General features: G+C 45.8%; 2 protein-coding genes across 14 annotated transcripts in view; both read right to left on the reverse strand.

The window, feature by feature from the left end:
* LOC122544312 (retinal guanylyl cyclase 2-like) overlaps positions 1-10282 on the reverse strand; it is a 73049-nt gene extending 62767 nt beyond the window's left edge. For all 4 annotated transcript variants that reach the window (XM_043683469.1, XM_043683468.1, XM_043683471.1 and 1 more), the window contains exons 1-3: positions 10119-10282; positions 4666-5471; positions 936-1237 (exon numbers count right to left, since the gene is read on the reverse strand). In XM_043683469.1, coding sequence (XP_043539404.1) covers positions 936-1237; positions 4666-5386 — 1023 coding nt within the window. In that variant the 5' untranslated portion in view covers positions 5387-5471; positions 10119-10282. The remainder of the gene's footprint in view (positions 1-935; positions 1238-4665; positions 5472-10118) is intronic.
* Positions 10283-17248: 6966 nt separating this feature from the next.
* The window catches only part of cntrob (centrobin, centrosomal BRCA2 interacting protein), a 49361-nt gene continuing 43475 nt past the window's right edge, over positions 17249-23134 (reverse strand). For 4 of the 10 annotated variants that reach the window (XM_043683474.1, XM_043683476.1, XM_043683475.1 and 1 more), the window contains one exon: positions 17249-20897. In XM_043683474.1, coding sequence (XP_043539409.1) covers positions 20751-20897 — 147 coding nt within the window. In that variant the 3' untranslated portion in view covers positions 17249-20750. The remainder of the gene's footprint in view (positions 20898-23134) is intronic. The other 6 variants (XR_006310314.1, XR_006310313.1, XR_006310316.1 and 3 more) reach the window with 6 other exon arrangements.

Raw genomic sequence — 23134 nt, forward strand, 5'->3', positions numbered from 1 at the left:
GTCAGGTGAATTGGCCATGCTAAATTGCCCGTAGTGTTAGGTAAGGGGTAAATGTAAGGGTATGGGTGGGTTTCGCTTCGGCGGGTCGGTGTGGACTTGTTGGGCCGAAGGGCTTGTTTCCACACTGTAATGTAATCTAATCTAAAATCTAATCTAGATCAGTTTAGAAAATCTGGTCGGCGTGGACAGGTTGGACTGAAGTCTGACTCTATCCAAGGAGGCCTTGAGGATGAGCAAATTGCAGGGTCATGGACAACAGAGGGCAGTTTAGCATTTCATAGAATCCTCACCGTGTGGAAACAGGCCATTTGGCCCAACAAGTCCACACCGACCCTGCAAAGCCTGTCCCACCCAGACCCATTCCCCTACCCTATTACTTTACAGTTCCTCTGCCTAACGCAACTAGCCTACACATCCCTGAACACTATGGGCAATTTAGCGCGGCCAATTCACCGAACCTGCACACTGTGGGAGGAAACTGGAGCACCCTGAGGAAACCCACACAGAAACGGGGAGAATGTGCAAACTCCACACAGACAGTCGCCAGAGGGTGGAATTGAACCCGGGTCCCTGGCGCTGTGAGCCAGCTGTGCTAACCACTGAGCCACCAGTCTGAGAGTGTGGTGGAAGCAGATTTAAATGAGGCTTTAAAATAAAATTGGTTATTGTTTTTGACAAGAAAGGATTTGCAGAATGACTGAGAAAGGGGTGAGGGCATCTGAAGTAGGGGATGCAGTGAGTGGTGGTGTTCTCATGTAGCTGTTGCCCTTGTTCTTCTAGTGGAGGATTGGAAGGGTGCTATTGAATTTCTGTATAATCCAGTGATGCACAGACAAGGACATTCAACCCTGGTGTAGGAAAGGCACAGTGAGACAAAACAAAAAACTTTGACAGTACGAACTCCAGGAACCCTTCAAAGCGCCAAAGCTACTAACCTGGGTTGGCTTCAGAGACATCCGGATGTTATTCTTTTCCAGAACCTCTCCCAGGACCTGATGGAAGTCTTTATCCTTGGAATCCATGGTGATGGTGAGTACGGCGTCATAGGAGCGTCGCAATCTGGCATTGCCAGCCAGCACTGGGTAGCTAGCATTCTGATATGGAAGGCTGTAATGGATGGTGTCAAACGGAATGAACACGTATCTCCCATCGGCCATCTGCATCTTGTCCACTTGCTGGAGGAACAACTGCTGGTCTTTGCCTCCCACCAAGACCGAGTGCATGCACATGACCACGACTGAAATGTCCAAGAAACAGCTCAGTGAACGAGAGGCAACAATAGCGTGCATTGCTGTAGCACCTTTCACTACCTCACGGGCCCCTCAGAGTCAAGGAGGCGCTTTAAATTCGGTCACTGCAGAGACGCCCCTGACCCACCACCATCTTCATTTTTACAAGGCTCGTCCTGGCTTTCAAATCCTCCTGCAGCCTCGCCCTGACCCCAGCTTCGGAATCAGCTCGAGCCCCATCTTTTGCCAAGACCTTTATACGCCTCCAGTCCTGACCTCTTGAGCTTTCCCGATTTGAATCTGTGATGCTGCTGTCACTTTAAAGAGGTTATTTTGACCTGGGTTTTTTTTTGAAGAGTGGTTGTGAAGGCAGGGGTGCCGGAACTGGCTACTGGAGATGGCCTAAGTCAACAATTTAGGAAGCCTTTAGGTTTCTTTTTTAAGAACAGTTGCAAGAAAAGGAAGGGCAGTGGCCAATTCTCAAAGATCAGGCTTTCTAGCTTTTCTTTGACTGTAGCAGTCAGAAGGTTAGAGCTCCAGTAAATTGGTTCCCAATTGCATGCAAGAATCTGCATCTGAATGTTCCTTTTTGCTAAGGGGTGTGTTTATGTGATTTCTCTTTATTAGAATGATTAATTAGTAACAGGTACTGTATCTACTATTTGATTAAGTTTTCTAATAGTTAAGTTATTCTAAATTCCTCTTTCTTTTGTTTGTATTTTAACTGTAACGTTTAAATAAATTGCTTTGCTTAACATAGAGTAGTTTGACCAGTCGCATTGCATCTGGAACACTGTACTGCACATCTACCTTCACATTAAAAAAATGTTAGGGTCTAAGCTGCCTTCTTAAAATATCGAGGGGGTCTTGTCTGGTCCATAATAAATCGCTCCATTATTTTCAATTGCAGCCTTCAGCTGCCCTCAGGTTTTGGAATTCCCTGCTTGGACCCTTTTTAAAAAATTAATTCATGGGATATGGGCATCATTGGCCTGCTCATAACTTCGAATTGAGAAGGTTGGGGGGGCAGGGGGTGAGCTGTCTTCATGAACCTCTGCAGTCCCGTGTGGTGTAGGGACACCCAAACAGCACCGTGAGGGAGGGAGTTCCAGGATTCTGACCCAGAGACACTGAACAAACAGCCGATATATTTCCAAGTCCGGATGGTGAGGGGCTCAGAGGGTAACATGTGGGGGTGGTGTTCCCACGTATCTGCTGCCTTCATCCTTCTACATGGCGAAGTTTGTAAATTGGGAAGGTGCCGTTGGTGTATTGGTGCACTGCTGCAGTGCGTCTGGCAGATGAGACACTGCTGCTACTGAGCATCAGTGAAGGAGGGAGTGGAAGATTGTAGGTGTGATAGCAGTCAAACTGGTTACTTTGTTCTGGATCGTGTCGAGCTTCAAGTCTCGTTTGAGCAGCATCCATTCAGGCATATTCCCTCACATATGTGCCTTGCAGATGGTGGACAGTCTTTGGGGAGTCAAGTGGTGAGAAAACTCTCCCCTCCTTTAAGGCAAGCTCCCTATAGCCAACCTCTCTGATCATCAGTCCTGTCACTCTCCGAACAGTACAATTTTTATAATGTATTTTTTCATGGGATCTGGACATGGTAGCAAAAGCCCTGAGCTGAACAGCTCTTGTGGTCAGAAGGTATTTCAGAATTAATCACTTTGGTTGCGGGTCTGGAGTCACAGGGAAGCCAGACTGGGTAAGGATGGCAGATTTCTTTCCCAAAAAGGACACCAACAAACCAGATGTGTTTTTGCGACAACGCAAGGACAGCTTCATGGCCACCATTGCTGAGACTAGCTTACAGTTTCAGATTATATTACTTACAGTGTGGAAACAGGCCCTTAGACCCAACAAGTCCACACCGACCCGCCAAAGCGCAACCCACCCAGACCCATTCCCCTACATTTACTCCTTCACCTAACACTTTAGCATGGCCAATTCACCTAACCTGCACATTTTTGGACTGTGGGGGGAAACCGGAGCACCCAGAGGAAACCCACGCAGACACGGGGAGAATGTGCAAACTCCACACAGTCAGTCCCCTGAGGCAGGAATTGAACCCGGGTCTCTGGCACTGTGAGGCAGCAGTGCTAACCACTCTGCCACTGTGCCGCCCATTCTTTTAGCTTTTTTAAAATGTAAATTCCACCAGCTGCCTTGGTGGGATTTGAACTCACGTCGGCAAAGTCAGGGCATCAGGGTTGGGTGCAGACTAGGCATTATTAACACTGACATTCCACAAAAATTACCGAGCTTCCTATCGCCTGCCTCTTCGACATACCCCCGTGTTCCCTGGCCAACATCTCTGCTGCTTCGGGCTGGCTCCAGTGAAGCTCAGTGCAAGCTGGAAGAACAGCACCTCATTTTCTGCTTGGGGGGTCCCAGCAGCCCTCAATATCGGGATCAATCATTTAAGGACCTGAGCACCTTCTCCCACACTCTTACCCCAACCCCCACACACCAGGCCTTACCATCACACGTTGCTACCACACACCATCCCATTGTCAGCCTTGAATGGTCGCCATTAGCAGCCACTGATTCTCCCAGGTTGACCATGACCCAGCCTCTTGTCTGTCCAACTGCTGTTCTCTCTCTCTGGGTTTCATCTCCACCTACCGTTTACTCCTCCATCCACACCACCTTCAACAAATACTAATGTGCTGAGTTGCTTCAGCAATTTCTGTTTTTGTTTCAGCTTTCCATTATCCATAATTCTTTAGTTCTTTTTCCAAAATTCTCACCTCTGATTTCCATTCATCCATGGTTGAGCGCTCCCTCCCTATCTCTGTCACTTCCTCCGGCCCCTACACCCCCTCCCTATCTCTGTCACTTCCTCCGGCCCCTACACCCCCTCCCTATCTCTGTCACTCCCTTTGGCCCCGACATCCCTCTTTCGAGCTGCTTCACCATTCAACAAGATCACGGCTGATCTGATTTTAACCTCAACCCACACCTCTCCCAATAATCTTTCAACCCTTTGGTAATCAAGAATCTATCGATTCTGCCTTAGAAATATTCTGCATCGACTGCCTTTTGAGGAAGAGAAACATTTGCTGTCCTTAACATATCAGCATGTCCATTTCAGGAACACCTCAATTTTATAATTCTGACCCTAGATTTCAAAGCTCTCTGTGGTCTAACCCCTCCCTCCTCACCCTGAAGCCCTTACACCCCTCCCTACCTCTGTAACCCCCTCCAGTCCCTTCTCCCCTCCCTATCTCTGTAACCTCCTCCAGACCCTACATCCATCCCTATCTCTGTAACCCCTTCCAGCCCCTACATCCCCTCCGTACCTCTGTAACGCCCTCCTGCCCCTACATCCCTCCCTATTTATGTCACCTCCTGCAGTTCCTACATCCCTCCCTATCCCAGCCACTTATGATCAGATGGTCCTGCGCACCCCCACCCCCCTGGTTCCTACCTCTCACACCGTCCATTTCTCGGATGCGGTTGAGGATGTCCGCGGCAGCCTCCTCAGGCTGGGCCTGGGGCCTGCTCTCCGCGGTGAGCAGCAGGCTGACAGGGAGGCCTCGGCGCCTCAGGCCGTCGACCAACGCCCGGGCCGTCTCCACCCAGAGCTCCTGCTCCGAGCTCACCACGGCCACCCGCGCCCAGCCAAAGTGCTCGAGCACCCGGAGCAAGACGGCGGCGGCCGAGGGGATGGGCCTGACGAAGGCCTGGTGGCTCAACTCCCGACGACGAGGAGGGCTACGGCCCGGGTCGGGATCCGGGCAGGCCCAGGAAACCAGCGGCTTGCCCCAACCCTTGGCCAGGAGGCCAGCCGCCGAGCAGTAGCCGGGGTTGAGAGGCCCAACGAAGCCCGAGGCATGCTGCTCCAGCCTGGCGAAGTCAGCCAGGCCCTGCGCCGTCCGACACTCCTCGTCAAGCACTGTGTAATCGAAGTGGTAAGCCGGGCTGACGGACGGGTCCCAGTTGATGGTTTGGATGGCCAAGCCGGCGGCCAGCTCTGGCAGGGCCCTGGAAAGCACCGGGTCGCACCGCCAGGGCCCCACCAGGCCAATGGTGAAGGTTGGTGAACGGGCGGCCGTCAGCATGTGCACTCCAAGCAGCAGCAGAGCGAGCCCGGTGCCCTGGCACCGTGGGGCAGACAACCCATGCAGAACCTTCTGGAACATTCTCATCTTCACCGCGCCATTTACCGAGGCTTGACCAGAGCTCCTTCCCTCTCTGCCGCGGGGGTCTCCGTTCAGTCACCGCCCTGGAAAGCTTCAGTGAGAAAAAAAAAGATTGGGAGGTGGAAGAGCAGATCAAAAATGATCATTAACACAACCACCCTGTCCTGCGAACTCAACTGGGTACCCCCCCCTCTGCCCACAACCACCACCACTGTCTCCTCCCAAAGTCCAAAGATGTGCAGGTTAGGGTGGATTGGCCGTGCTAAATTGTCCCATAGTGTCCAAAGATGTGCAGGTTCGGGTGGATTGGCCATGCGAAATTGTCCCATAGTGCCCAGGGATGTGCAGGTTAGGGTGGATTGGCCGTGCTAAATTGTCCCATAGTGTCCAGGGATGTGCAGGTTAGGGTGGATTGACCACGCGAAATTGTCCCATAGTGTCCAGGGATGTGCAGGTTAGGATGGATTGGCCATGGGAAATGCAGGGTAACAGGGATAGGGTAGGGAAGGTGGGTCTGGCTGGGATGCTCTTTGTGCAGTCAGTGTGGACCCGATGGGCCAAATTGCAATTTCTACACTGTACAGGTCTTTTATGATTCTAAGTCCCACTCCAGAGAGACCTGAGCACACGATGCTGCTACAAGGAAGCGTGGCACAGTTGGAGGTGCCACCTTTCGGGTGGGAGACTAAACCAAGCTCTGTAGGTCAATGTTAAAGATCCCACAGCCACTGTTGCAAAGAAGGAAGCAGCATCTGTGGAGAGAAAATGGTTAACGTTTTGATTGCAGTGTCGTCTTCACACCCTGTTATGAAGAAGGGTCCACCAAATCTTAAACATTAACTCTGCTTCCCCTCTCTCCACAGACGCTGCCAGACGTGCTGAGTTTTCCCAGCAATTTCTACCTTTTTTTCCCCAACAGTTCATTGGGTTTCTTTAATTGCAAAGAGGGGGAGGTTTCCCTGGCATCCTGGGCCAATACTTTGAGCAACATTAGTTTATTTCTTAAAAAAACCAGATTAACTGGTCATTATCATGCTCCTGTTTGTTGGAATTTGCTGTGTATAGATTGGCTTTTTCAAAGATTCACCTCATGGATTGTGGGTGATGCTGGCTGGGCCAGCATTTATTGCCCATCCCTAGTAGCCCCAGAGAAGAAGGTGGTGACTCTAATGTTTTCTACATCAATTACAGTGAGACACTTCAGAAAGTACTGCATTGGAGTTCCGCATGCTGGGATGTTCTGTAGTTCTGAGACACGCGAACAGATTCAGTCCAGGTAGCACGGTGGTTAACACTGCTGCCTCACGGCACCAGGGACCCAGGCTCAATTCCACCCTCGAGCAACTGTCCGTTGGGAGTTTTCATGCTCTCCCAGAGTCTGCTTGGGCTTCCGCCAGGTGCTGTGGTTTCCTCTGTCAGTCCAAAGACGTGTAAGCTTGGTGGATTGGCCACACTAAATTGCCCATAGTGTTCCGAGATGTGGAACCTCGGTACATTAGCCACGGGAAATGCAGGGTTAGGGTAGGGGGAGGGGTCTAGGTTGGATGTTCTTCGGAGGATTGGTTGGGCTGAATGGCCTGTTTCCACACTGTGGGGATTCTGATAAATTTCCCCTATTGCGTTCAGGGATGCTTACGTTAAGTGCAGCTCTGATGAAGTGTCATCTAGACTCTAAACATTAGCTTGCTCTTTTTCCATGGATGTTGCCTGACCACTATGATCTCCAGCATTTGTTGTTTTCAGTACAGATTCCAGCATCTGCTTTAATTTGTCATACATTGGACATTAAGTGCTTTAACCATGGGAAATGCAGGTTTACAGGGTTAGGACTTGTTAAGCTGAATAGCCTGCTTCCACACTGCGGGGATTCTATGGATTCTTTTTAGGAACATAACCTCTTTTTGCTTGGCATATATTATAAGTGAAACCTCAGAGTTTGTTCCCAATACAACAGTTATAAAGTGTGGCCACTTAACTTGATTGAAATTCTCACATTAAATCCCAGCTTTAAGGCTGCTATGGTATTAGAAATATCAGAGTCTGGTCTTTGATTTAACTAATCCAACTGCAGCTTAACAATATTGATAGGATTAGCAGGTTGCCTGCTCTTCCTGGAGTGAGGCAGAGAGGAAGACTCAAATTATGTTTTGTATTCTTTCATAGGATTAGGCATCACACAGAGGTTGGTGTGTGTGTATTGAACGAGCTGCTAGAGGAAGCGGTGGAGGTTGGTACAATTACAACATTTTAAAAAGCATCTGGATGGCTATATGAATAGGAAGGGTTTAAGGGGGATATGGGCATTGTTTAGGAGGGAGCTACAGGAGTGAAGGAACTGTGATTTAGTTCAAAATGAGGATTGTGTCTGACCTGGAGGCAGTGGTGTTCCCACGTATCTGCTGTCCTTGTTATTCTCAGTAGTAAGGGTCATGAGCTTAGCAGGAGTTGTTAAACGACCCTTGGTCAGTTACTGCAGTGCATCTCATAGATGGCACATATTGCTGCCACTATGCATTGGTGCAGGAGGGAGTGAGTGAGTGTTTAACATGAGATGCCGATCAAGTGGACTGCTTTGCCCTGGATGGTATTGTTTCTTGAATGTTGTTGGAACTGCACTCATTCAGGCAGTATTCCATTCCACCCCTGACTTGTGCTTTGTTAGGCAATCAACTAGCAGCTCTCCAAAAGCTTGTGAATTCAAATAAACCTGTCGGACTATAACCTGGTGTCGTGTGACTTCTGAATTTGTCTACCCCAGTCCAACGCCGGAGCCTCCACATGTTGTGCTTTGTTGATGGTGGATAGGCATTGGGAAGACAGGAGGTAGTAACTCGCTGCAGAATTTCTAGCCTCTGACCAGAGGATGTCGGAGCAGATGTCAGCCATTCAGCCCATCGAGACTGCTCCCCTATTCAACGAGATCATGACTGATCTGATCATCCTCAACTCCATTTTCACTGTAACCCTTGATCCTTTACTGATGAAAAGATTCTCTCTCTCTCAGCCTTGAATATACTTCACAATTCAGTCTCAGCAGCCTGCTGTGGTGAAGATTTCCTCAGATTCACTTCTCTCTGTCTTTGGGCTGCTGTGGTTTCTCGTGAGGCTCAGTACAAACTGGAAGAACAGCATCTCATTTTGCACTTGGGGACCCTGCAGCCTTCAGGACTCAATATCGAGCTCAATGAGCACCTTCTTCCATGTCCTTTACCGACTCCCATATCCCAGGCCCTGTCATCTCATAGGCTGCTTTCACTACAGCCAACCCATTTTCACCTACATACGGTCCCCATTAGTAGTGTTTCTTCCCTGGCTCACCATTATCCATCCTTTTATTTGCCCCTCTCTCTCTGCCTGGGCTCCATCTCCACCTATCACTTACACATTAACTACCACCATCCTCGCTCCTGCTGACAGCACGTATACCACCTTTTCCTAGATATTATCAATTCTGAAGGAGGGTTAATAACTCCACTTTCTCTCTAATAACTTCTGTTTTTTGTTCAAGTTTCCAGCATCGGCAGTCCTTTGATTTTACCCTGGTGAATCTCCTATGCACCCCTTCCAGTACAATCTCATTCTTCCTAAAGTGCTGCGATCAGAACTGCATATCAGACTCCAGCTCCAACCTAACCGGAGTGTTGTAGAGTTCCAACATAACGCCCCTGTTCTGGATTCAGTCAGCTGTTTCAGATTCGCTCCATCCCCATCCAACACAACTTTCAGGGTCATTCCAGCCAGCCCATCTGCATCGTCACAAATCTTTTTGCCAGTGTGACAACTGGATTGTTCTCGATATATTTGCCAATATACAAATACGATGGCTCTCGATTAATTTTAGCGATACAATGCTTGCTGTAGATTCACCATACAAATGCACTTAGACTGCTCTGCGCAACATCTGGACTGACTCTAGATTCATTACTAATACTCCTTACACATCTGGATTGTTCTGAACTCAACTTTTAAATGTGGCAATTGGATTATTCTAGACTCATTTTACCAGAATATCCAGATTGGGATCAATGCTGTGCCAACAAAACATTCTTAATTTCACCAACACAGCACTGGGACCTTTCTCAACTAATTTCACCAAGACAGCATTGGAATTGTTCTAGATTATTAACTGGCATCAGGAGTGTTCTACATTAATCTCACCAAAGTTTTGGGAATATTCCAGATTACTATTGACACTGCATAGGAGTCTGTTCTGGATTAATTTCACCAACACAGCACTGGGATCATTCCCAATTAATTTCACCAACAGAGTTTTGCGAATACTCTAGATTAATATTGACACTGTATAGGAGTGTGTTCCAGATTAATTTTACAATCACAACAGTTTTGACGATTCTAGCCCCATTTTCCCAATACAACTGGGTAATTGCATATTAATTTCATAAACCTATGCTCATTTCTCTAGATCGTTTTACCAGAGGTCCGACAGAACGTGAAAGTACTATTATGCTGGCTGAAATCACAACCCCCCTCCCCCACTTTTCTGCTGGGGCCGGGGCACTGAGGTTCCAAAAAGGAAACGACTCATTCGTTAATTTCAAAGATTGAAAAAAATATAAAATCTTTAGCTACATTTAAACTAGTGTTAACGTTTCACTACATTTTCTTGTTCCTGAAATTGCACACTCTGTACATTCACAAAACCTTTGCCAACCAAATAATCCCACTTGACCAAAGAAAATTCAATGAAAGCTCTACATGCTATTCCAAAGAAACTCACCCGTGCAGAACATTAAGCAGATAAACTCCACATGGATGTAGACCTGTCAAGGTCAGTGATCAGAGATTCCGGCGATTTTAAGAAGGTGCAGGCAAGGAGGAAGAGAAGAGATTCGCACCAGAGGGGAGGTTTGGAAACAGACCTCCAGTAGCTGCCTCTTTGACCCCCTTTGCCTTAGCGCAGACAGCAGATGCAAGACGGAATGGAAAATTACAACAGGAGAGTCAGAGTAGTGATGCAGTCTCAGCAAGGCGAGGAGCAGGATCACTCCTTTGGAGCTCCTGCGTTGATTTAATCCCCGCTCTCTACCACTATTTTATCTTTAAGCAGATTAAAGGAGATATTGCGAATGTCTCAGGGCAGTAGTCAAGGGGGAGGGACAGTTGGTGACAAACATCAGGTCAACATCGATCTTTGAGAGTGTGAGAAAGCATTTGTTCATCTCAAAGTGCTCTCAAGTCAACCAAATAATTTTTGTAGTACAACCACTGTTGTAATGAGGAAACATAACCATCAGTTCGCACAGAGCTACCTCCCGCAAACAGCAATGTGATAATAACCAGGTAGGACACAAAGGATAACACCCCTGCTGCTTGTCAAAACAGTGGGTGTGGGACAATTTTGTTTTCACATCTCCTGGAATGCTAGACTTGGTTAGGATTCTAGTCCATAAGGCAACATCTAACTGCAGCACTCTCCCAGTACTGCACTGGGAGTGTCAGCCATTGGGAACTGGTGCCACAGAAAGGACTGGAATCTGTTCCTGCTTCTTAGTTGTATGTTTTCCCTGGAGCGTCGGAGGCTGAGGGGTGACCTTGTAGAGGTTTATAAAATCATGAGGGGCATGGATAGGGTAAATAGACAAGATCTTTTTCCTAGCGTAGGGGAGTCCAACACTAGGGGGACACAGGTTTAAGATGAGAGGGGAAAGGTATAAAAGGGACTTAAGGGGCCTTCTTAGTTGTATGTTTTCCCTGGAGCGTCGGAGGCTGAGGGGTGACCTTGTAGAGGTTTATAAAATCATGAGGGGCATGGATAGGGTAAATAGACAAGATCTTTTTCCTAGCGTAGGGGAGTCCAACACTAGGGGGACACAGGTTTAAGGTGAGAGGGGAAAGGTATAAAAGGGACTTAAGGGGCAACTCTTTCATGCAGGGGGTGGTACGTGTATAGAATGAGCTGGCAGAGGAAGTGGTGGATGCTCGTATGGTTACACTATCTAAACGGCATTTGGATATAGGAAGCGTTTAGAGGGATGTTGGCCAAGTGCTGGCAAATGGGACTGGAATTATTGAAACTATCTGGTTGGCATGGATGAGTTGGACCGAAGGGTCTGTTTCCATGCTATTAAGACACTATCTGCCTCCATGTCAATTTCCCATGCTATCCCTGTCATGAGTATCAAGAGATCAAAAGTCACATGACACCAGGTTATAGTCCAACAGGTTTATTCAAAATCACAAGCTTTCAGAGTACCATCCTCTTGTGAGGCCCCCAGCCAGGGGGAACATCCCATTGAACCCTTTCAGAATTCTTCAACTTCCAATGAAATAATCTCATTATTCTAAACTCGAGATTACAGGTCTGGTATCCTCATCAGACAGTCCCAATAGCACAGGATCTCTCATTTCATTTCGGAGGGTTAATTTAAGAACTCTGCGTTCTTTCTACAGGAAGGGCATCACTGGGAGGGCAAGTATTGATGATGAAACTCAACATAGCACTGGTGGCCTGGAGGCAATCTTCAGCCAGCAGTAAGCCCACAGTCTAAATGACCATGCTATTACCTGCACTCCTGTATGCAAAGATAGGGACAATGTACAGCAGGCACCTCAGATCCTTGGAAAAATAGAACATATACAAAACATAGAATGTTACAGCGCAGCACAGGCCCTTCAGCCCTCGATGTTGCACCGACCTGTGATAATTATCTGATGCCCATCTAACCTACACCATTCCATTTTTCTCCATATGTACGTCCAATGCCCATTTAAATGCCCTTAACGTTGGCGATTCTACTACTGTTGCAGGCAGGCCAATCCACGCCCCTACTATTCTCTGAGTAAAGAAATTATCTCTGATAGATATATATATAAAACCCCTCAATTTAAAGCTATGTCCCCTCGTGTTAGCTATCACCATCCAAGGAAAAAGACTCACTGTCCACCCTATCTAACCCTCTGATTATCGTATACGCCTTGATTGAGTCACTTCTCGGCTTTCTTCTCTCCAACAAAAACAGCCTCAGTTCCCTCAGCCTTTCCTCATAAGACCTTCCCTCCATACTAGGCAACATCTCAGTAAATCTCCTCTGAACCTTTTTCAAAGCTTCCACATCCTTCCCATAATGCGGTGACCAGATCTGTACGCAATACTCCAGGTGCAGCCCCATTCCACCTTCCAACGCTTGACTCCATTGTTTGTTAAAGTTTGTGTAAAGTTAGTTTCAGCTTTATTCAGTGACTCAGCCTGTAAGTCCCATTAGTGAAGAAGGCATTTGGTACACTTTCCTTGGTCAATGCATTGAGTACAGGAGTTGGGAGGTTGTGTTGCAGCTGTACAGGACATTGGTTAGGCCACTTTTGGAACACTGCATGCAATTCTGGTCTCCATGCTATAGGAAGGATATTATGAAACTTGAAAAGGTTCAGAAAAGATTTACAAGAATGTTGCCAGGGTTGGAGGGTTTGAGTTTTAGGGAGAGGCTGAATAGGCTGGGGCTGTTTTCCCTGGAGCATCAGAGGCTGAGGGGAGACTTTATAGAAGTCTATAAAATCATGAGGGGCATGGATAGGACGAATAGACAAGATCTTTTCCCTGGGGTGGGGGAGTCCGAAACTAGAGAGCAGAGGTTTAAGGTGAGAGGGGAAAGATTTAAAAGGGATCTAAGGGGCAACTTTTTCACACAGAAGGTAGTACACAGAGTCCTCAAACGCTATCTCAGCTGCTGTAATACTACCCTCGATTAATAATGCCACCCCCCCCACTTCCCCAAATCCTGAAATCTGCAACATCCACTCCCGACCCTCTTCCAGCCATGTCTCTGAAATGGCCATAATCAATGCTGCAAGTTCACCCACCTTATTCCGGATGCTCCTGGCATTGAAAGTACACACATTTCAAACCAACATCCTGATTGCCGGTGCCCTCTCACGACCTTGTAAACCTATCCCTGACCCCACTACCCTCAACCTCCTGTACACTGGAACTACAATTCAGGTCCCCATCCTCCTGCTGCTTTTATCTGTCAAGATGCCTCTTAAACGTTGCTATTATATCTGCTTCAACTACCTCCTCTGGCAGCGCATTTGCTACTCTGTAAAAATAAACTTGTTTCTCCACTTCCTTTGAACTTTCCCCCTCTTACTTTAAATCAGAGAATCCTTGCAGTGCAGAACAGGCCATTCGGACCAACACGTCTGCACCGATCACCCTCCAGCATTCCATCCTAGCCTGGATTTGCCATGGTTAATCCATCTAGACTGCACATTCCTGGACACTGTGCAGCAATTTAGCATCGGCAGTCCACCCTAACCTGTATATCTTTGGACTGTGGGAGGAAACCAGAACACTTGGAGGAAACCCTCAAAGACACTTGGGGAGAACGTGCAAACCCCACATAGAAAGTAGCCAGAGGCTAGAATTGAACTAGGGCCCTTGACGCTGTGAGGAGCAGTGCTCAACACTGTCACTGTGTTGCCCAAAACCTACATTCCCTAGTAACTGACATTTTTACCCTAGGGAAAGGAAAAAAAAGACTCCAACTATCTGATTAGATTAGATTCCCTACAGTATGGAAACAGGCCCTTCGGCCCAACAAGTCCACACCGACCATCCAAAGAGTAACACACCCAGACCCATACCTACCCTATGTTTACCCCTGACCTGGCAACTTAGCAAAGCCAATTCACCTAACCTGCACATCTTTGGATTGTGGGAGGAAACCAGGGCACCCGGAGGAAACCCACGCGGACATGGGAAGAATGTGCAAACTCTACACAGTCGCGCAAGGCAGGAATCAAACCCGCATCCCTGGCGCTGTAAGGCCGCAGTGCTAACCACTCAACCACCTCATAACTTTGTAAACCTCTATCAGGTTGCCCCTCGGTGTCCGACATTCAAGTGAAAACAAACTAAGTTTGGCCAATCACTCCTCATAGCTCTCCATCAGACGGGGCAACATCCTGGTAAAACTGTACTCTCTCCAAAGCCTCTACATTTTGTTCCTAGTATAGCAACATCCTTACCAGCCCATGCCCAGGATCACCCAAACTGGAGAAACAGCATCCAGGTGGGTGCAAACCAGATGGATACCAAGCCCAAATAGTGGAAGAAGCGAGTGGAAACTGGAGCCTATCACCCATTGGATTCTTCAAACATAGCATGGCCCCGTCTGGTCTGTGGCAGGGTTTGTTGGTTATGATCCCAGCTGATGTTAGTACTGGGCAAGTCAGATCCCAGACTGTGCATGGCTGGAAAGATCATGTTTCAGTTTTAATAAGCTCATCGTATCATAATCACACAATCAGGGCGACATGGTGGCTCAGTGGTTAGCACTGCTACCTCACAGCTCCAGGGACCCAGGTTCGATTCGCGCCTCAGGCGACTGGTCTGTGCGGAGTTTGCACGTTCTCCTCGTGTCTGCGTGGGTTTCCTCCGGGTGCTCCGGTTTCCTCCCACAGTGCAGGTCAGGTGAATTGGCCATGCTAAATTGCACGGTGTTAGGTGCATTAGTCAGAGAGAAGTGGATCTGGGTGAGTTACTCTTCGGAGGGTCGGTGTGGACTGGTTGGGCCGAAGGGCCTATTTCCACACTGTATGGAACCTAATCTAATCTAATGTTTCTGATTTTGCTTTAAAACTCAAACAGAAGTTTACTCACCAAAAGAAATGAAGACAAAATAGAATAAACCAGACTATTTACTTACAACGCAAATTCAAAAATGTTATAATTCCATTGATCCCAAAGCATTCCTTTACAAGTTCAAAACAAAATCCCTCATACAGAATCAAACAGCGATCCTTGCTCAGTACTGATACTTAGGAGTCAGAGAGATGTACAGCACGAAGAGAGACCTTCTAGCCCAACTCATACATGCTAACCAGATATCCTAACCTAATCTGGTCCCATTTGCCAGCACTTGGCCCATATTCTTCTAAACCCTTCCTATTCATATACGCATCCAGATGTCTTTTAAATGATGTAATTGTACCGGCCACCACCACTTTCTTAGGGAGCTCATTCCATACACATACCACCCTCTGCGTGAAAAAGGTACCCTCCCCTTAGGTCCCTTTTATATCTTTCCCCTCCTCTTAAACCTATGCCCTCCAGTTTTGTAGGAACCCTGAGAGAAATCTTGGCCTAGGAACACGGCAGTGCGGTGAAGCGAAAAGAATTTTCTGCCTGCAAAACTGACTTTCAGCTTGCTGTTTCAAGCAACTTCAATACACCCCTGCATTCCCTGGCCAACATTTCTGTCTCAGGCTTGCTGCAGTGCTCCAACAAAGCTCAGCGCAAGCTGGAAGAACAACATCTCATCTTCCACTTGGACCCTGCAGCCTTCAGCACTCAATATTAAATTCAATTATTTTAGGGCCTGAGCATCTTCTCCCATGTCTTTACACCAACCCCGACACACCAGGCCTTGTCATCACACAGGGCTGCTACCACAAAACAACCCATTATCGGGCACTATGGTCCCCATTGGTGACTACCGATTCTCCCAGGCTGACCATTACCCATTCCTTTGCCCAACTGTTGTTCTCTCTATCTCTGGCCTCCATCTCCATCCACCATTTATTCCTCTTCCTCCTCCTCCATCACCATCCCCATCCTCCACCCACAACCCACCTTCAGCATGTATACTAACTGTTTCCTAGCTACAAATCAGTTCTGAAGAAGGGTTACTGGGCCTGAAACTTTAAATCTGCTTTTTCTCCACAAATTCCAGCATCCGCAGTTCTTTGGTTTCTTTGGAAAAAAGTCATCTTTGGTCCTGAGGGACTGTCTAAGAAGAAGATCCTCAACCAACATCGCTGGTGATCACCTTGTTGCTGTTTGAGAGTACTTGCAATGATTTAATTCATTGTCACGTTCCTCCATTGGCTACATTTTAGAAGAGGCTTTCACCACTGACTTGGAACTGACTTCTGAAGAAGGGTCAATGCACCCCCTCTGCTTTCGCTCCACAGATCCTACTAGTCCTGAGTTTTTCCAGCAATTTCTGCCTTTGTTGAAGATTTGCAGCATCCACAGATTGTTTTTTGACGTGGAACTCTATTGCACATTCCTTCGTTGTCACGGGTCAAAGTCCTGGAACACACTCCCCAGTAACTCTGTAGGGTTTTCCTACATAGACTGCAGGTCAAGGTGGCACCTCAGCACCACATGAAGGCAATTAAAGTTGGGTAATTAATGCCAGAGTGCCAGCAAGATGTACATGCCGTGAACTAGTTTTGAAAGAAGCCTCCCATTCATGTCTCTTGCCCCAAAGGGTCACAGCAGTGCATGGGCCAAGCATGCTTGAGAGAGTTGCAGCATCAGCGGTTACGCTATCAGACGTTCTGTCCCTTTGTTAAATCAGTCAGTGCCTCCTTGGTGGAACCGTTAACTCAGAGTCTTGAAAATTGTGGGTTTAAAGCCCACACTAGAGACTGAACGACAAAATAAAACACGATGATGCTCACGACAAAAATTAAGAGAGTGCTGCAACTTTGGAGACACCTTAGTTTGCACAAGATTTCCAGCCAAAGGTCCATCTGTCCTCTTGGGGGAGACAAAAGGTTTGAAACAATCCAATCTATAATTTAACCTTCATCTAAAACCTGTTCAATTGCCAATAGCAGGATCTTTTTGGGCACAAATACGGCCCACGTTTTCTACACTGTTACAGGACCAACCATTCATTGGTGCTTTGGAATATGTTTACAAGCACACCATATGTCTGAGCCTTTCCTATGCATCAAAATAAGGACTGACATGGTTCAAGATTGCCTACTGCCATCTCCATAGAGCACCGAGAGATGGCTAATCAATGTCAGACTTGGCAGTGTCACGAGAAAGCAAAAAAAACCAAACAAACCAAGTGTCAGCATTGACAAGGACGTTCAAATAGTAATTGATATCGCAATCATTAAACATTTATTTGTTAAAGCAGCATTGTGAAAGGATTTCATCACTCTTTAAATTCTTTGAGCCTTTGGTGTGAATCAACTACCAAGACATCACACCCTAACCCTATTTGCTCATCCCTTGGATTCCTTACAACCTGCAACCTTTAAAACTCAAAAACAGGCATTAGACGAAATCAGTCATTATGTAGCACCCGTGTCCACACTCAGTCCTCAGGTTCTGAAGCAGGTCAGATATTGCAAATACAGATACCATCACCCAGCAAATGACAACAAACAATCTTTGTATTCAGAACAGACACTTAACAGTTTTTTAAATTAAAATATTCCATAAAAGTTTATTGTATAAAAATCCATATTAAAATAAGGTATTTAAGTTTGTAAAAATCAATGCAGACAGACAGACATAAATATAAATAATTAACTAAATAGAATCAATACACAGCAAAAGACAATAATGAAAAAACTGAGATGGGGTATGTCACATAAGGCTGTACATATGTTTGCATACAGTATTAAGTAGTGCAGGACTTGCGATTTGGTACCCTGGAGGTAACTGCAGGGGGCACCACGTTGGGAAGGTCACAGGCTTCTTTAGATTGCTAGCACATTTGGGATGTCCAGTGAAACCCTTTCCAAACTAATTGGGTTGAAGTATTTGGAGACAGAAGTCCTCAGGACAGGGGTGATACCTGGGTCATTGATCACATGCCTGTGTTTGCTTGAGGGGGTTGGTGGGGTTAACCAGGAAGTGCCATGTACCAAACATGACTGTTTATTGACCTTCGAAAGGAAACGGAGGGAGGGAAAGAGATGGGTTGACAATTACAGATGTGCCTGCAGCTATTTGCTCACACTCTTCTCGAGAGGAAGATTGCTCGAGCTGGATGGCTTCTTTAACAAGGCTTCCCCACCTCCCCACCAAAAACAGAGGCATTCTACTCTTTGCAGGGGTGCTCAGGTTCCATCCATGTTGGTGGACTATCTCCAACACACGGCATCCCTTAAACAGCAGCTGGTTATAGGCTTTATCATTCCAACTCATACAGCCTTAAGCTGCCAATCGTTCTTGTCCTTGCCACGTGGGCACTCTGATCTATCAGCGTGTGGGGAGATTGAAGAGCGGAATCTCAACGTGGGCTCATGACACCTTAAAACGGAGCCTGAACCAAAGTGTTAAGAAATGACAGGGGTCAAACACTTCCTTGAAAACTTAAGAAAATATTATATAACTTAGCATTCAATCTGAACGATACTTCTTGTGCTTCCCACTGGTACACTCAACCCCAACTCAAATCGTGTCGTAACTTCTGAAGGTGGGGGAAAGGCAGGTTAGGCACATGGAAGTTATAAGCTAACAGTGGAGCCAATACAGACTTTACAATGCAGAGGAGGACAGCTGCAGATGTTAAAATACTGCAGTCATTAATAGATGCTTGGTGCAATCTTTTCCCTGGACATATTCAGATGTTTCAGTCCAGATTTAGGTGCAATAGAATTACTACTTGCACCCAAATATCCAGACTCCTTTGGGGGAGATTTAGAGAAACTTCCCCACAGACATTTGCAGACTTGATGGGAGTAGAACCCAAAACAAGACAAAGCGCTCCTGACAGCTGCACTTAATACGCCTTGTAGTTAATACCACCAGCCAACCCACACCCCCAGCCATCATACTGGATCAGGGTTAAGTAAGTGGGAATATCGAACAAGGCCCCTTGACCTTTCTGCGAGTGCCACAATTACTCCTAAATGTTCTTAGGCCATTTAAATTTAATAGATAAAATGTTTTGGAGATAGCGGAGCATGGGGAAATGTTGAGAAATTTCCAGCAGATCCTGGAACTCCAATGAGCCTAATTTTAACACTAGGCTCTAATTTTAACACTAATATAAAAGTTAACAGAATGTAAAACATGCCCTTAAACCAGGTGGGAAACAGCCCTGTACAATACTCCGCTATAAGCTGTTGGCAACTGGTTAACATATAAAAAAAAACACCAAATACATACACAGACATGATCAGCCTCAAGGCATTAACTTGCATTTCACACACAAACAGAAGTGAGGTTACCTTCACTGAAGTAACTGCTACAGTATTTCTGCACCAGAACTTGTAAAAGACCAGAAACGTGCACTAGATACCGAACTGCAATATCTTAAAAAGAACACAGCCCAAGAATAAATTTTAGCTGTAAAAACCAATAAATGAGTGAAAATTGCACACCTTGATGTAGTTATCAAAAGTTGCTCATACAGATATGAAGCCACAGAAAAATATTCTAAAAAAGATCACAGCTTTTTGTGATAATGCTTTTTTTTAAAAACGTAGATTAAAATGCAGAGTTCTGACCAAACTAAATTACTTTTAGAATGAGAAATCATTATCACAAGAATTAACAGGTCAGATGTGTCAGCAAGGGTCAACACAAACGGGGAAAGCGATCTGGAATGTTTTGCAATATCAGTATGGAGGTGATATCTCTCCAGGAAACACCTGTGGATGTCACAGCACCGCGTTTGATCAAATGCAAGCTGGATAGCGCAGCAAAGGTTGCTCTGTAAAATGGGAGACAGCGAGACAGAAAAATAGGGAGGTTTAAAGGGCCAGAAAGGGAGATGATGAGGGACTGAAGAGAGAGAGAAAGTGATAGACAGAGAAAGGGAGGAAGGATGAAATCAACGAACATGGAAGAGGTGCAGGAAGACCTTTTCTCATAGATAGCTAACAAGGTGATTATTACTTAACACAGATGCAAAGCCAGATTCTTATCTCAAAATAAAACAAGAAAACAAGATTAATAAAACAACCCAAAATAGGAGAACAGCAAGCTTGAAAGCGGGAAAACAGGGAAAAAGGTCTTTAAAAAGATTTGGAGGTTAATCTAAACATAATTCATAGCATTCACAGCCCAATCACATAATACACTGCAACATAGAATAATTGCCAGAGACTAATTGTAACAATGAATTCCTGGAGTAAGTTATGAACTGAAAAACCCAACCCTTTCTATCTCAATGGACTACAATTCCATTCTGATGTCCTGGAGACACATACCTCTACTTACATTTGGGACATGAGGTATAATACTGGTTACTTGCAGCATATCGATCCCTGTAGACATCCATATCAACGTGCTTCAGACTGTAGCATGCCCCACCTTCAGAATCTCCCTTTAACAATTCAGCAGCCACTTGCTGTTAGGTTTTGCTGTTGCTATTATATGGTACCTTTACCAGATGACACAGAAAGACATCATGAACTTGGTACATTGATCACTCAGTGCATGCCAGCATTGAAAATCACATGCCAATCCCTCAAGATTACTGCAAAATTAGGCACAAGGAGAAACTTGATCATAAGGTCCAATTGTCTTGCCAATCAAGTTCCCCCACAATCTCCAGCTTGGATAAATGGGCTACAATGACCAGATCAGAGCATTGGGATTCATTGATCACTGGAATTATTCCCTGGTGTCAGAAATTAACTTTGCCTCAACTCATCTCCAGACTGTTGTTTTCACTCCTTTGCTGCCTGATTGGCTGTTCTGCATAGGTTTCTTCCCTGGTTTGCTTGAATTGGAGCTCTTTTCCGTCGCTGTCTTGTTTGCCAAGAACCGTCTTTGGCTGTTCTGCACAGATGAGCCCTGGAAAGAAAACACATGTCTTGAGATTATCAAAGAGATACTAATCCGCGAGAAGGCAGAAACAGTGGCAGAAACTCTGGACTAGTAATCCAGAGATATACTGACCATTAAACTATTACTAAATGCCATAAAAACCCAACTGCCTCGCTATTGACCTTTAAGGAAGGATATTCCCCCATTCTTACCTGGTCTGGCCTACATGTGACTCTAGAACCACAGCTGTAGTATGTGGTTGACTTTTAACTGTCCTCAGGGTAATTAGGGATGGACAATAAATGCTGTCAATGCCCATCCCCCATGACTGAATAAACAAACTAACCTCTGCATAAAATGCTGTGCACCTCAAAAATAAAACAAAGACATAATAAAGTGGCAATGAATGATGTTTTCTCTCCTCTGCGACCTGGGATGTGAATCTAGCCCAAGATTTATAGCATAAAAGTCTCCTCCACTGCAAGCTGGAATGGGTTGGGGTCTCAAACTAATTTCTAGTGCAAGCAAGTCCACAATACTAAGCAATAAGATGCTTTTAAAACAGAGTGCTGGTATGTTACATCCTACCTACAGCAGTGTTGCTGAAGCTTTTCATGTTGCGCTCATTAGAATAAATGCAATCCAAACAATCAAAGTGTACAACAGGAGCAAAAGGTGCTGATTGATTGGCAAATTGACTCTGGTTGGCCAAGGTATTGCTATTGAATATAGAAGCCTCTGGATAATTCATAAAAAGATGCAACTCTTAAATGTCGTCCTTTTGTTGCAGACAGCAGGATCCTTTACATGAATTATGCCTCTTCTAGCCAGTGCAAATGAATCAAGCTTGAGTGATTATCTTAGCGTGGTTGTTACTGGCACATTCAAGATTGTTCATCAAGAGACGCCCTAATGTGGAGTAGCATCTAACAGTTGATGTTTCGTTTTTGATTTTGCAAGGGCAAGCTGGGTAGAATACGGTCTGTACTCTGCCTCCTCCAAACAACCAAGGAATATGCACTTTGATTATTGGCCAGTCAGTGGGATGGTTCTGGACATTGCACTCACAATGAATTCCACACATGACAATACTCTGGATGGTAGGCAGAATGTCTTTTTGGAGTGGCATCCTGGGAATGGAAAATATTATGCCCATCATATTAGCATCATGACACAACTTGCTCAAAGTCTTGCTCAAATTTGGGAAATACTTTGCCACTCTTGGCTAACCAGAGTTGGTGACTGAAGCAGATATCATGCAAGATGCAAGAATAGATGAAAAAGTTTCCAAACAGTTGAAGGATCAGTTGTTTATTTTAAATTTTTGATAGGCAAAGTCTTGTTATGCAAAGATATTGAGGAATTTGGGCCAAAGGCAAGGTATGTGGACTTAGGTCACAAGACAATCATGATCCCATTAAATGGGGGAATAGACTCAACAGGCTGAATGGCCTACACGTCTCGATATTCCTGATTGATGGAGTGAAGGGATTTGGGAGCAGGAAGGGCACAGAGTTTACATTACAGCTCATTTGGACTGCAGAATCAATGATGAGAGTGCGGTGCTGGAAAAGCATAGCAGGTCAGGCAGCATCCAAGAAGCAGGAGAGTCTATGTTTTGGGCATAAGCCCTTCATTCATTCCTAATGAAGAGCTTATGCTCAAAACGTCAAATCTCCTGCTCCTCGGATGCTGCCTGATCTGCTGTGCTTTTCCAGCAACACACTCACAACTCTGATCTCCAGCATCTGCAGTCCCCCCTTTCTCCCTGCAGAACCGATGATCTCAGGATATAGCACCCAATCAGTTGGTTTTACCCCAAATCAGTAACAGGCAAATGAACTTAAATAGAGGCAGTCCCCAGGTTGAGAATGGGTTCCATTTGTTCGGGGGAAGACAAAGGACAACACAAACTAGCCACCTGTAAGTAAAGAAAATGCTTGTGTGTCAGAGGCCTTTTAAATTATATCCCTGTACGGGATCACATTCATAACTCAGGGATCCTCTAACTTCAACCCATTTTGGGCATGCAGACTAAACTAGCTGAGCAGGGGCATTGTTAATCCAATCACAATCTTATTCTGGGTTACACATGATGTATACTTCACAGGAAGAGGCAATGGTCTGGCGGTATTATCACTAGGCTATTAATCCAGAGACCCTGGCAATATTCTGGGGACCTGAGTTCATAATCCCACTGTCACAGATGGAATCGAATTCAATATGAACCTGGAAGAGTTTAAAGATGACCACAAAAACATTGT

The sequence above is a fragment of the Chiloscyllium plagiosum genome, chromosome 48, assembly GCF_004010195.1.
Source record: "Chiloscyllium plagiosum isolate BGI_BamShark_2017 chromosome 48, ASM401019v2, whole genome shotgun sequence".
Classification (NCBI taxonomy): domain Eukaryota; kingdom Metazoa; phylum Chordata; class Chondrichthyes; order Orectolobiformes; family Hemiscylliidae; genus Chiloscyllium; species Chiloscyllium plagiosum.